The sequence below is a fragment of the Salvia splendens genome, chromosome 7, assembly GCF_004379255.2.
Source record: "Salvia splendens isolate huo1 chromosome 7, SspV2, whole genome shotgun sequence".
NCBI classification, from domain to species: domain Eukaryota; kingdom Viridiplantae; phylum Streptophyta; class Magnoliopsida; order Lamiales; family Lamiaceae; genus Salvia; species Salvia splendens.
In genome coordinates this window covers 28,486,057-28,499,939 of record NC_056038.1, presented here as the reverse complement: position 1 = coordinate 28,499,939, position 13,883 = coordinate 28,486,057, and the positions used below count along the sequence as shown (strand labels likewise).

General features: G+C 39.7%; 1 protein-coding gene and 1 non-coding gene across 2 annotated transcripts; both read right to left on the bottom strand.

Annotated features, from left to right (window-relative positions):
* Positions 1-6,451: 6,451 nt before the first annotated feature.
* LOC121742797 lies at positions 6,452-6,535 on the bottom strand. The gene has a single exon (XR_006038133.1). It is a non-coding gene; the product is annotated as a small nucleolar RNA SNORD96 family (small nucleolar RNA).
* A 5,589-nt stretch (positions 6,536-12,124) lies between these two features.
* On the bottom strand, positions 12,125-13,883 carry LOC121741600 (zinc transporter 1-like). Its single transcript, XM_042134438.1, has 3 exons — positions 13,161-13,883; positions 12,748-12,897; positions 12,125-12,560 (listed from the first exon to the last, which is right to left on the bottom strand). The coding sequence occupies exons 1-3, from the start codon at positions 13,767-13,769 to the stop codon at positions 12,255-12,257; spliced, it is 1,065 nt and encodes a 354-aa protein (XP_041990372.1). The 5' UTR covers positions 13,770-13,883; the 3' UTR covers positions 12,125-12,254.

Genomic DNA, 13,883 nt, shown 5'->3' with positions numbered 1-13,883 from the left:
GGAATGTATACCTCCTCTTGAGGTTCTACTTCCGGTCCACCCTACACTTCAGGCCCATCATGCACTATATGTCCAGCATGTTCCACATCACGTTCAAGTCCGGACATTAGCAATTCATCCGGAATCTCCTCGATAATGGGAACTTTTGACTGCAGTTAACATTGAGGTTCGTTTGAAAAATCCAGGGTTGGGTTGTACACACTGTCGTCAACATGTTGAACATCTTGACTATGAATAGATTGACCCATCTTATTTAACATAAAATCACAAATTAACACCATACATAAAAACATAAATCACAACTCTAGTACAAAGGTGTGCACTAACCTCTGCCACGATATCAAGGTCTACAATTGCTTCATCTTCATGTTGCCCAATCTGACCAATAGATGAATCACATATGAATACCAAACATAAATAACAAATCACAAACATAGTCCACAGTGGTGTACTAACCTCTGCAGGGTCTACAACTGCTTCAACCTCAACCTCAATATCAGGTTGTATAACGTGTTCACCATTTCTTACTTGTTCAACTCCATCTTCTACCTCAACTGAGGTTGTATATCTGTAATAGAGGGGTGAATTGGAGTAGGCAATGATTGCCCAGTAGGAGGTCTTGACATGTGGTGAATTGGGGTTGGGACATCATGCACCACAACAGCTTTGCATGCATAGACCTCTCCTTGTCCAATAACTCCATTGACTGCATCATTCTCTTCAACCTCCACCACAACAGCTTCGGCTTGTTCTGCACTACATGATGCAAATGCATCCATCAAATTCTTACGTGATGCCTCCTCTTCCCTCTTCCATTCACGACGTTTGTCTTCTAAACTGTTGGTCAAATACTCTTCAAACTCGACATCCCTAGGGTACCACTCAAGCATCAATAATGGCGCCGATGGTTTCATCTGCTCCTCGTGCTGATGTTTCTTCATTTTCGGTTTACGCTTCGGCACAATTGGTTCTGGTTTGTCAAGCTCTTCAATGACCACCGTGAGTTTTTTACAAACGTTCACAAATTTTAGAAACTCCTCCGCTTCTTCCTTTCGCTTCTTGAGCAAGGCGGCCGCCTCTGTCATCTCCACGAGATAAATGTGAACTAGCTTTGTGCTAGTAGCCGCGACTTCGAGAAAAGGGGCCAGATGTGGATCGTCAGTAATGGGCAGCAACGGACCTCCTATGTCCATGCCCATACAGCCATCACTGTACCTTGGATGAACGTAATAGAACTCACATATGGTTTTTCTATCGTACCTCAACCGCAACACCATACTGGAAAGATCTGAGAGCTCGAATTGGCGAATATTGCAAAAGTCAAAGAATGTCAATTGCCCCCCAACATACTTCTTATGTCCATTGATTTCGAAGATTGACCCGCCGTGATGAAAAGCGATGAAAAACATCCTGACACGGTCCCCTGTAAGGGTTTGTATAGAGTTAGAAAATTTCCAAATTTAAACCAACAAATTTCACATATAAAGTCCTAAATCACAGTCAAAACAATTTCCCAAACGCGACGACATCAAAACAATTTCACAAAACAACCAATTTTCGGAGCCCTAAATCACAGTCAAAATCGGTTACTTGGAATTTAAATTTGAACTTACTATATTCTTCTTCCGGGACAAAGAAATCCAGCAGAGGATCGCGAATGCTCCATGTTTCTGGGTCTACGTCGATTATCTCCGGTCCTCGACCCCTTCTACCGTATCTAGGTGATGCCGGAGGTGATGGTGACGAAGCCGATGGCGTTAGCGGCTTCTTTTTGCGCCTTGAAGAACTACGGGCGGAGGACGCTCCAGTGGAACTTCGTCTCCGTTTTGGAGGCATTGATGAAAATGGCGTGAAAGGCAGTGGCGTTTTCCGAGAATGAGTAGAAAAATGTGGTGAGATAGGGTTATGCCAGACGAAAATGATGAAGTGAAAGTGGATTGGAGGGAAATAGGAAAGAGAAACAACCACCTAAGTGTTTTGTAATTCACAAAGTCTTAGAAATTTCAATGTAGGTCTGAATCGGCGCGTCTACAGTGGGAAGATAAGAGACGACAAAAGACATGCTTTTATGTCACATCAATTACTTTTCGGAGTCCCGTCAACAGTAGATGCAGCAGCCAATGCAGTGGCGGCCATACAAAAGGGCGATTTTGCCCTTCCAAGCCCTGAGGGTGTTATGGTCCGAAAAAACACGATTTGTGATTATATATTTTGTTAGATACATGTGATGATATTTTTAAATGTTAGGGGTCTCTGCTGTTACAATGCGAAAAGTTAGGGCCCTTTTGTAAGGTTCACTCCCCTAAATAAATATACTACGGCTAGTTTTATTATTTTGGATATTAATAAAATTGAAATGAAATTATGTGATTGAGTAAACTTTTATCGATTGTTTGCAATATGCAATATGAAGCTTATCTATACATATATAAAAGATGAGTTTTAGTTTTGAATATTTATAAATTTAGGGTATGAATTTGAATATTTATGAACTTTGGGTGTGAATTTAAATATTTATTAATTTTATGTATAATTTTAACGCACACGAATTTGGAATAAGATTGCAGTTATAAATTTCTAATAAATGCTGATAATGTAGTGGTTCGAGTATTGTAAAGGGGATTAGGAGATGCTTGGCGGTGAATGGCCATTACAAATCTAATTAATCACTAATTGTGATGTGAAGAAATAAAATATTTGAATTAAATATTAATGGTCTGCGATGAATGAAATTAGTAAATAATTTGCATTAATATGAGATTTTGATATAAGTGTATGGGGTCATATGAATTGACTACAACATTAGTTTATTTTTCCTATTTAAGGTAAATAAATTTCATATAAAAGTTTTCGAATATTTTTATAACTTTTTCTACAAAAAAGAAAATACTTTTTAGTACGATTATTGCGCCTTACCAATAGTAGTACATTTCATTCTTTTAATGTATGTACTTTTTTTATGATTATTACTTACTAATATTTAATGATTGTGTTCTCATCAGATGGAGAAATAAATTGAAATCATAGAATTCAAAATCTCAATGATTTACAATGCCATAATTTCGCCAGTCAATAAAGTTGGTGTGTTTGTGTATTTTAAATGACCAAGCCTGGAGACAAATCAAAAGTCGCCAGCTTGAAATTTATATTCTATGACAATATGGTATGTGTTTTGTCATTTCTTTTATCTTATTGGGGTTGTTAATAGTATGATTCTTGCTTCTTACCAATAGAAGTACATCTACATAGGGGCGGACCTACGCGGTGCAGTAGGGTCCCTTGGAATCCCCACCAATTTGTATTATTACTATATATAATATAATTATACTTTACCCTTTTGTAAAATCAGCTAGCTTAGCTGGCTGGCATGCTGATTTGTAACCACAGGATCTTGAGTTCAAACCCAATTGTTGGCTTTTTGCTCAATTTCCTCCTACTAACTTATTGTGTGAGCTTACGTTGATTTCTAGCTTTAGCTTTAGTAACTAGTTTAATTCTTTTATGCATTTTTCATAACTAGTTTATTTCATTGATGTTGTTTTTAATTTTCTCATTACTAATTCACATTTGTCTAACAATTTAATTCATTTTTTTCTATTTTTATAGTTAATTCATTAACTAGGTAGTAATTAATTGTATTTTTTTTTTATTTTCTCACACTATAATTTTTGTTTGTTTTTCATTATTTGTGTGAATATTGTTATTATAAGATCATAAAATAATGATCTTTAATTTAAAAATTGTACTCTTTAATTATTTTAACATCGACATTGTCATTATATATGTCTCTCGGAATTCCGTAATGCGTCAGGTTGTTTCTGAGGTCGTCGATACTAAAAATATGCAATAATAGTTAATAATAATTTGTAGTTTTGGACCCTCCAGTATAAAAATCCTGCGTCCGCCACTGCATCGACATTTCTTTAATTTATGTACTCTTTTTCTATGAGTATGATGTTACTAATATTTATTCGTTGTGTTACTATCATATGGAGAAATAAATTGAAACCATATAATTCAAAATCTCAATGATCTACAACCTACCTTAATTTGTGTGTTCGTGTTTTTTTAGATGACCAAGTTTGGAGACAAACCAAAAGTGGTTGGCTTGGAAGTTTGTTTTCTATGACTATATTGTACGTGTTTTGCCATTTTTTTTACATTATTGGGATTTTAATGTTATTTATCTAAAAACCAATAGTTGTTAATTTTTTCCTACATGTAATAGGATTCAAGGTACATTTACCCAAAGCTAAATAAAACAATTTTTCTTTCTTTTTTTTTCTATTTGATTTCTATTTTATTTTGTAATACAATGTTAGGATTAAAACATATATAAAAATTTGAATGTTAGTATTTAGCACTTAGTCTACTGGATTATTTATATTAAATTGAATTTACAATATAGTACAATGTAAGTTTAATATTTTACTAAAAAAATATTTGTATTCTAAATTACAAATAATTTATATGCTTTTTTTCACACTGTGCAATTGAATATAATTGTTGTATATTCCTTTACAGAATTTTGGGATATTTGTGATGCATAATTAATAAGTGTCGTAAAATTGTGTTAATATAGTTTTGGTATATTATTTTTGCAGAATTTTGGAATATTGATGATACTTAATATATATGTTCTTGGATAATATCGAAGTAGGGGTGTGATCAATTGCTAACTCTCCCTAAATTGCTAACTACAACTAATTAGAGATCATGAGATGTTTAGAGATCTAGTGGTCTATAATTTGCTATGTGTAAATTCATTTTTTATTATTTAAAAATAAAAGCATAATTAAAACTCTCAAAATTAGGGTTTTGGATCAAAATGTCAATGTACTGTATTAAACATATTTATACGATGTCTTAAATATGTCAATACAATTTCGAATCGACATTTTATACATATTATGTTGACATTTTGATAACTATATTGACATTAAACTGCTTCATAAAAATTTGAAATTTGAAGAAATTTTTTTTAAAAATTTGACATCAGAACATATACAAATGAGATCTCGTTAGAATCCTTATAAAATTATCTTTAATTTGATATATGTTGTGTGCATAAATAATTTAAATTGTGATAGTTACATGTATTTAAAGTTTTGTACAATAGATACTCGCAGTTGAATGATCTTAGTCTTTGATTTGAAGATCTAATGCATATCATTTAGTTGTAGTTAGCAATTTAAAAAATAGTTAGCAATATAACACACCTAATAGTTGGGAATAGGAACATTCAATATTTTGTAAAGTTCATGTTTATTACATTTATAATTCTATTCATAGCAAGTGAATTCGAAATAACAAATTAACAATTACTACTTATTTAATGTTACTTTCAGATACATATTCTTTAGTAAATAAAGAAATGTACTCCATTATTTTAACAAATTATTTTTATATAGGTATCAATGACTTATATTATTTCTTAGAAAAATTAATGTTATTTACATTGATCCTTTAATAAATAAGAGCATCATATTTGCAAATTAGTTTAGAGCGTGATGATGTAGGATGTAGGAGAAAAGCTTCGACAAGAAATTTAGAAGAAAAACACAACATATTAAAGAGTTTAGAGTAAAAGTGAATTTGGTGAAAAAGGAAGTGCACCTCTATCATGGAAAAATTGTAGAGTTTTGCATTATTTTTGCTATTTGAACTTGAATTTATATTTGAAAATTAAGTACTCCTATGTATTTTGAGTATTTACTATATTTTTTTAATTCTAATTATAAACCATATCTGTGATTCTGTATCGTATTTAATCAAATTTTTATAGGGTTTGTGCATTGCACATGTGTTATACTAGTAACATAATCATGGCCATTGATATACTCTTTCTGCAATAGTTATTCTTTTCCATTTCAATCCATTCTACAATAATTGTCACACTAATTTTTACCATAAATGATAAATAAGCCCAACATTTCACTAACTCATTTCCTCACATTTTATTATAAAATTAATATAAAAAATTATAAAATCAATATAAAAAATAGATAATTCATTCCACCAACTTTTCCAACCAATTTTTTTTATATTTCTTAAAATTTGTGATATAATAAGAGTGATAATTATAGTGATAATTATTATGGGATGGAGGGAGTAATATATTTTTTTAATAATTAAAAATTTAATTCATAAATCCAATGGCTGGAGTTTGGACTGAATAATGAAATTATTTTAAACAGCTGCCGAAAAAGTTTTTTAATGTATATAAACAAAAAAATAAATATAGAACTTTAAATACTCCATAATTTAGGAAAATTGAGAGCAACAGCACGGATAGCCGAATCTCACAAGGAGAAAAGACACGAAAGACGAAAGCAGGCTCAGAATTTCTATAGCTTATGATAATGTTAAGTACTGTAAATCGAACTAAACAGCACTGGACCGTCAATAAGCACCACAAACCATTAGTTTTATAATGAAATAGGTTTTCACAAAGCCTCAGAATTGCAGAATATCATCACAGGAAACTCAGTCCCGAAAGATGGTGTAATTTGACTAGAGATTTCATCACAGGCAACTCAAAATCCAAACCGATTTCGACAAAACAAAAAAAATCAGAGAAATGAAGAATGAATTGAATGTTTTTCTCATGGCCAATCCCAAGAGCTAATCGCAGCAACCCGCTACCCAAGGCGATAGGATATGACAACGCTTACCTTCGGAAATCTCCGGCGAAGCCGTAGATCTCAACAAAGGAAAAGCTTTTTCTGGCGACGATTCAATCCGGGTTATACGAACAGGATCTACGCTCGCCCCGATTTTACATTAATCGTCGCGAAATCACATACTACTAAAAGTCGAATCAAAAGCAAGTAAAGTCTAATGTGTGAAGTGTGTGGGATTTCGAGTACACAGCTGAACTCAGGTGGCGCTTCGGTTGAAAGAAAGGGGTATTTATACATTTAGGCGATTCGTTTGTAGCCGTCAGATCTGATCGAGAAATTTAATTTATTTTAACAGAGCCCTATATTCTTTTTAGCTAGCCCAATAGTCGCTAGCTTCTTAAGAAAACTAAATCCATTATTTGGGCTAAAGCCCAATAGCTCGATGCCTCTTAATAAAGGTAAATTGCCAAAACCATATAAATTAGTTCAATTAATTCGAGGGGAATTACGTTTGATTACAAATTTACAAATAATAGATCGGTTCCTTAAAAATAGAAACTATCTTCATTTCGGGCTATTCTTTAAAATGATAACTTTTTACATTTTCTATTTTAAGACGTGGATCCCACAGTCCGCTAACACTACTTTAGCTATTTTTTCCCCCTCTTTCTTACTTTACCTAATTTTCTTTTCTTCTCTGCTAATTTATCAGTTGTTCATTAAAACTCGTGTCGTTTCAAAAGCCGCACTTGTTGCGATGTACTATTAAACACATCAAATAAAGAGTGAAACTCATAAGCATGTTTTCTACTCCTTTTTTTCTTTATTTTGTTTAGTAGTAACTTTTTAATTTAAAATTTAAAATGCCAACAAACTTAGTTGGATCAATAAATTAAAATACGAAGGAAAACATTGAATGAGAATGACCAAATAGATTATAGTACAATAGAATTGGAATTGTGTTAGAATTGACTTAACTAAAATTTGATATTGACTTTTATTTAATTTAAGTTGTAAAATTGAGAGGGTTTGAAATTAAAATTCAAATATTTATGTAATAGTACTATTAAACAGTGGATTTAAAATTGAATGCTTCAATTTAAGTTCACACCTTCATTGTTTTACCAAATGTAATATGGAAGTTAGAGTTTTAATTGTTTCTCATCTCTCTGGCATTGAAGATAAATTGTGTTGAGGTATAGATAATAAATATTAGAAGTCGACGTTTTACCCTTTATCCAATAAGCTCCCCTGAGCCAAAAACTCGGTTGATAATGTAGTAGTATACCAAATACGGAAAAATTATAGCAACTGGTTTGGTGCTAACGTAAGAGCATCTCCAATAGCACTGGACGTCAAATAGCCATCAAATAGCCTTCACACTGCCACATCATCAGCACTACAATTCTCCTGCCACATCAGCTTGCCACATCAACTGGACATCAAATAGCCCTCACATAGCCTTCACACTACCTATCCACATCACTAATAACAATTATATAATTTAATTTACACTTGTATCAACATACAGAATTTAATTTACGAGACAAATACGGAAAATTCGAATAATAATATTAAGATTTAAAAAGTACATTAATTTTAAAAAAAAGTACAATAATATAAAAAAAGTACAAAAATTAAAAAGTACATTAATTTAAAAAAGTAAAACAAAATCACTCATCGCCGCCGTCCTCGTCTCCGTCGTCGCCCAGCGCTTCTTCACCGTCGTCGCCGCCGCCTCCGTCGCCACCTACGCCGCGGCTATTCCCGCCGGTGTCCCTCCTCATCGCCTCCAATTCTTCACGCTGGCTCTGAAGCAATACACGAAGAAAATCCTTCACCTCGGGGTCCACCGCCGCTTGGAAGTCGGCTAAGGTCTTCACCATTTGAGCGCGCGTTTGTTGGCGCGCGAAGAATTTGAGCTCCTCGGTAGACCTGCCGAGGGGGGATGCCGAATGGACGTCCTGGGAACTCGGGGTGCCCCCCCTCGTAACCTGCTGCGCCCGCCTTTGCCCAACCGGGCGAGGTCGGCGACCGAACGACCGAGGAGTCGGGACCTCCTGGGCCGTCTCAGGGAGGTCTGACGAACCACCGCTGTTGCCGCTATAATCTCCGGTATAGTTCAGTCTCTGCCTCTTCGGCCAGCCAGCGTCGACGCCTGCCCGGAATTTCTCCGACTCGTTGAGCACAACGTAGCAGTTCCAGTAGGTGAACTCATAGTACTTCTTATCCGGATCGGGGTAGGCTCTCTCCGCAATCCTCCTGCAGTCTTCCTCTGTTTGGCCACTGGTCTGCATGCGGAGGGCGTTGGCGTACAAACCCGAAAATCGAGAGACGCCAGCCCTGATTCGGTCCCAGCACTTCCGGACCTCCTCCCCGGTGCACGGTCTCCCTTTAGGGCAAAATGCCCTGTAGGCTGCGGCTATCTTGGCCCACAAGTTGACGATCCTCTGGTTGTTCGAAACCAGAGGATCGTCGCAGACACTCACCCACGCCTTGGCAACCGCAACGTTCTTCGCGTCTGTCCACTTCCTCCGGCCCCGGATTTCAGCTTGGGGCTGCGACGACTCGCCGACCTTCTTCGCCTTGCCCTTCTTCTTACCCCGCCCTACTCCCTGGCTTTGAATGAGAGTTTCCGAAACCTCGTTAATATCAAAACCCAAGTCCGCTAAGGAGAAGGTCTCCGTATACTGTGCATCCGTTGGGGTCGATGTGTGCAAAGAATCGGTGGAAAAATCAAAAATCGGCCGATAGGCGTTGTCCCCCCGTGCGTCCCCTGCGCCGGGGGAATCATCTGTTGCGCCGGTGGCATCATCTGCTGCGCCGGTGGCTGCATGCCGGGTGCCCACCCCGGAATCATATGCTGCCACGGGTACATGTTGTAGTACCCGCTCATCGGAGGCCAACCACCTCCCCCAGGAGCCGGGGAAGTATGGGACCCTGCCCCGGGAGTCGGGGGCGTCTGAGACCCTACACCGGGAGGCGGGGGAGTCTGAGACCATCCCCCGGGATTAACTGGAGTACCTTCGTAGTTGTTCTCCATTGCTCGTTATTGATCTTGTACAGAAAGTAAGGTAGAGAGAGAGTACTCGTTAAAACAAGTGGTGCGAATGAAAATGAGGTTCAACGCGCGTATATATAGTGTTTTCGAAAAACAAAAAAAAAATTAAATCCGACGCCGGTTTGGCGCCGATCCGGGACGCACAATGGCGCCCGTGAGGATCGGCGTCGGAACCGGCGTCAGCGCGGGAATCGGCATGGCGACGCCGATTTTGACGCCGATTTCGCCCACGCCGGTTCCAATGGTTCGGCGTCAAACCGGCGTGGGCGAAAAATCGGCGTCGCGGTGGTGACGCCGGTTATTGGAGATGCTCTAATGGCAGTAGTCAAGTCAAGTTAGGTCATCCGCATCGCGTCTCGATGCTGTCTCTATCTCATCTCGGAGAGACGAGACGGCATCGAGACGGCGATGCAGCCATCCATCTCGGTCTCGTCTCAGCCCGGAGGGTGGGTTGGCGAGACGTCTCGCCACGCGCCAGCGCCACGTGGTGAGCGCTGGCGCTAGGCGTGACGTCCACTCGTCGGCCCGCGAGTGGGCGTCGTCATGCTGACGCAATAAATAATTTTTTTATTAAAAAATCGATTTTAATAAAAAAAAATTAAAAACAGTTCAAAAGTAATAAATAATTTTTTATTTTTATTTTCTTTTTTATACTCCTCTTTCATTCTCATTATACACACATCTATTCTTCTCAATTTATCTCTCTTTTCCCTCCAATTTTCATCTCAAAATGTCCGGCGGCGGAAACTCTGGCGGCTATGACTTGAACACGTTTGGCGACTGGGGGGCATGTACAATGTCTTGGGTGCTTCCGGTTCCGGTTCGTCGACGCCAGCGGCATACCAACCATCCTATTTTGATGTGGATGCATACTCTCGTCCTTCCGCCCCGAGGTATGGGCAATCGCAGGGATTATCCCAAATTAGGGAGGATTTTCCGGATGAACCCAATCCGGAAGGAGAACGAGGCAGTGGAAGCTCAGGGATCGCGCATTTGACGCCGTGGAGGAAGAGGAGGAGGCGGCCGAGGAGGAGGAGGATGTAGGCCATCATCCATACAGCCGCAACGACACGATGACTCTGTTCAATGCTTGGGTGAGCGTCTCGTACGATCCTATCGTCGGGAATCAACAAACCCGCAAGTGTTTTTGGAAAAATGTCACCAACGCCTACAACGAGAACAAGCCAAAGGGGTCCCGCCGCCGCACCATGAAGATGCTTCGCAGTCATTTTGACCGAGTCGACAGAGATGTCAAAAAAATTTGCGGGATCTACAAGAATGAAGCGGCGAATTACCAAAGCGGAGCCAGTGGAGCCGACATTCTGAGAGCGGCTATGCGAGTCTTTTTTAACGACAGCAACAAAGAATTCAAACATGTCGATGTTTGGGAGGCGGTCAAAGACGTTGAAAGGTGGGCTGGCGGTGTCCACTCCAGCACGGGCTCGAGCTCAAAACGCACGAAGCACACGGCGGGTGGCCAATACTCGTCTAGTGAGGGCGGGTCAGGCAACGCCTCACAAAAGGTTGAGGGCACGACCACCGATGCAGGGGGCTCCTCCAGTGGGCGCCGTCGGCCGCAAGGGACCAAGGCGGCGAAGGCGGCTAGAGGGAGGAGGGGCCGAGGCGAATCAAGCCAGGCGGGCTCGGTCTCGAGCTCGAACACCCTATTGTCCATGTACTTGACCGCCACGATGGCTGACACTTCCCGCATGACGCCTCCCCAATATCAAGCCCATCTTGCCGGAATTGAGTATATGGCAAGACAAATTGGTATTCCGCCTACAGGTGGCTTGAGTGCACCGCCACCGCCTTTCGGGGATGATTCACCGGCGAAGTAGTTTTTAAGTGTGTACTTTTTAATTTCTAGTATTTTAAATTATGTTTTATTTATTCATTTTTTAGATTTAATTATGTGTTTTTTTTTATTTTTTAGGATTTTAAATTGTAATTTTATTTTATTTAATGAATTGTGTTTTTATTAATTGAATTTGTTGAAAATAAAAAAAATGAAATTGAATGAATAGTTAAGGGATGAGATGATTAAGAGACGGTTAAGAGATGGAGGGATGCATGTGTTGTCTCTTAGTTAAGAGATGTGGTGAAAAATACAGTGGGACTCATGAATAGTGAAGAGATGAGACGGTTAAGAGACGGATAAAAGACAGGGATGCGGATGGTCTTATATTCTAGTTAAGCTCCCTCGAATCTATTCAGTTTCACGTCAATTTTTTAATCCCAGATTTATTATCGAAGAAGACACTGTTGAAGCTGAATTTCAAGAGTATCTGGTAAAGCGGCCTAACATTTTGTAACAACTTGTGAAATAGGTGATTCAACACTACATATCCGCACAAGGATGATGTATGCAGTATGTATCTATTCAGATTTAGTAATATGGGATGAGGAATGAAAGCAATGGCAAAAGGGTGATGACCGGATATTTATGTTTGAATGCTTTTTTCCTTAATTTCACACAGACACACACACAGTCTTGTAAGAGAATATGAATAGTTGGGTGCATGTCATTGTCATGGAGAGAACAACGGAAGAAAGAAGAAGCCAGTCTAAGTCTAAGTCCATTTGGCCAAAAAAGACATAGATCCAGCACCTAGAAGAAGTGAAACGTGTGCGCCCAACTGCAGCCTAACATTGCTCTGCATCCTTGGGTTCATGAAATCTGCTGCTAACAGATCCACCAGCGCCATGTAAACCAGTATCCCAGCTGATGCAGAATTCAAAATTCCTTCAACTATTAGAGCCTTGGGGCTGTTCTCTTCGTATACGCTTGATATTCCGATCCCCACTGCGATCCCTATCGGTGTTGTCACCGAGAAGAATATCATCATAATCGTCGTCGTCACCGACTTGAATTTCGCCTAATCACACAAAACACATGGACTGATTATATAGTACTATTACCCACAAACTCCTTTTTATTTTTCCTTGTAAAAACAAGGAAAAGGTAGGCTCCAATATGAAAGATAGATAAGACAAAATATGATAAGAACACACGTTTTAGATCATTTTTTTTATCAAAGCAAAACCGACATTAAATTTAGCAACCTGGGAAATGCAGCCACCAAGCCCCATCCCTTCGAAGAACTGGTGGAACGAAAGTGCGGCCAACAACGGCTTAATCGTCTCCACACTCTCCGATGCTCCCAACGACACTCCGATTATCACCGAGTGAACCACAATCCCTACCTCCAAAACCTACACCAACACCAACAATAACCATCCATGATACATTCACATATACTGCAAACAAATTAGTACATATAGGGGTGTTCGGCTTGCAAGATTATATCTCATGATTAAATTTGTACTCCATTATGTTTGGTTTGAGATTGAATCTCATGACTTAGTCATGTGATAAGTAGTCATAGTGAACCCCCTCCTACTAAATAGTCTCACCACTTAATCCTAGATTATATCTTGCTACTATTTTATATCTAGGAAACCGAACACCACCATACCTGTGATATTATGCGCTGTCGGACTAGATCCGACACGCTCATGTCAAGCGACGGAGCGTCCGCCGCAGCTCCATGCGCGTGGCCGTGCGTGGAATGAGTGTGCACGTGCACGTGGCCATCGTGGCCGTCGCCAGAAGCCTCCTCGTCGACGAGCTTCGATTTGTCGAAGTGCGTGCTCTTGTAGAAGCTGGTGGCCACCGTGTCCACCACCAGCGTCCCGATCGCCGCCATCATCGCCACGAATCCGGCAAAGGGGAACTTCCCCCACGGATCCTCCCCGAGGCAGGGCGACGACAGGCTGCGGAATGCGTCGGGGAGGATGTGGACGAATCCGGTCGCCAGTATCACCCCTGCCGCGAAAGCCTTTATCATGAAGAACACGTCGTTTTCCGGCCGCAGCACCTCGAATCTCCGCCCGAGGATCGGGAAGCTCACGCCGATCGCGCCGGCGCACAGAACCGAACCTATAGACGCCAGCTTGTATCTGAGCGCCTCGGTATGGTTGCGGCGCACAGCTTGGTCGTCATCATGGCCGCCGCAGTTGGCGGAAACATGGGGAAGGAGGAGGAGAAGAAGAGATGATAGGATTATGAGTTTGTGGGAGCTCATGGGGGGAGGAGAAGAGATTTTTTAGTGATGTTGAGAGGAGAGGAGAGGAGAGGTTTGCTTTGTAGTAGTAGAGTTGTGGGAAAAGGGTGGCTCTTGCTAATCAGAATATTTGAG

Bases quoted from the DNA above. Each gene is read 5' to 3' on its own strand.
- LOC121741600 (XM_042134438.1), bottom strand. From the start codon at position 13,769: ATGAGCTCCCACAAACTCATAATCCTATCATCTCTTCTTCTCCTCCTC. The intron at 12,898-13,160 runs GTATGGTGGTGT...GTGTTGGTGTAG, and splicing joins GACAGCGCATAATATCACAG to GTTTTGGAGGTAGGGATTGT. The intron at 12,561-12,747 runs GTTGCTAAATTT...TTGTGTGATTAG, and splicing joins TTGGTGGCTGCATTTCCCAG to GCGAAATTCAAGTCGGTGAC.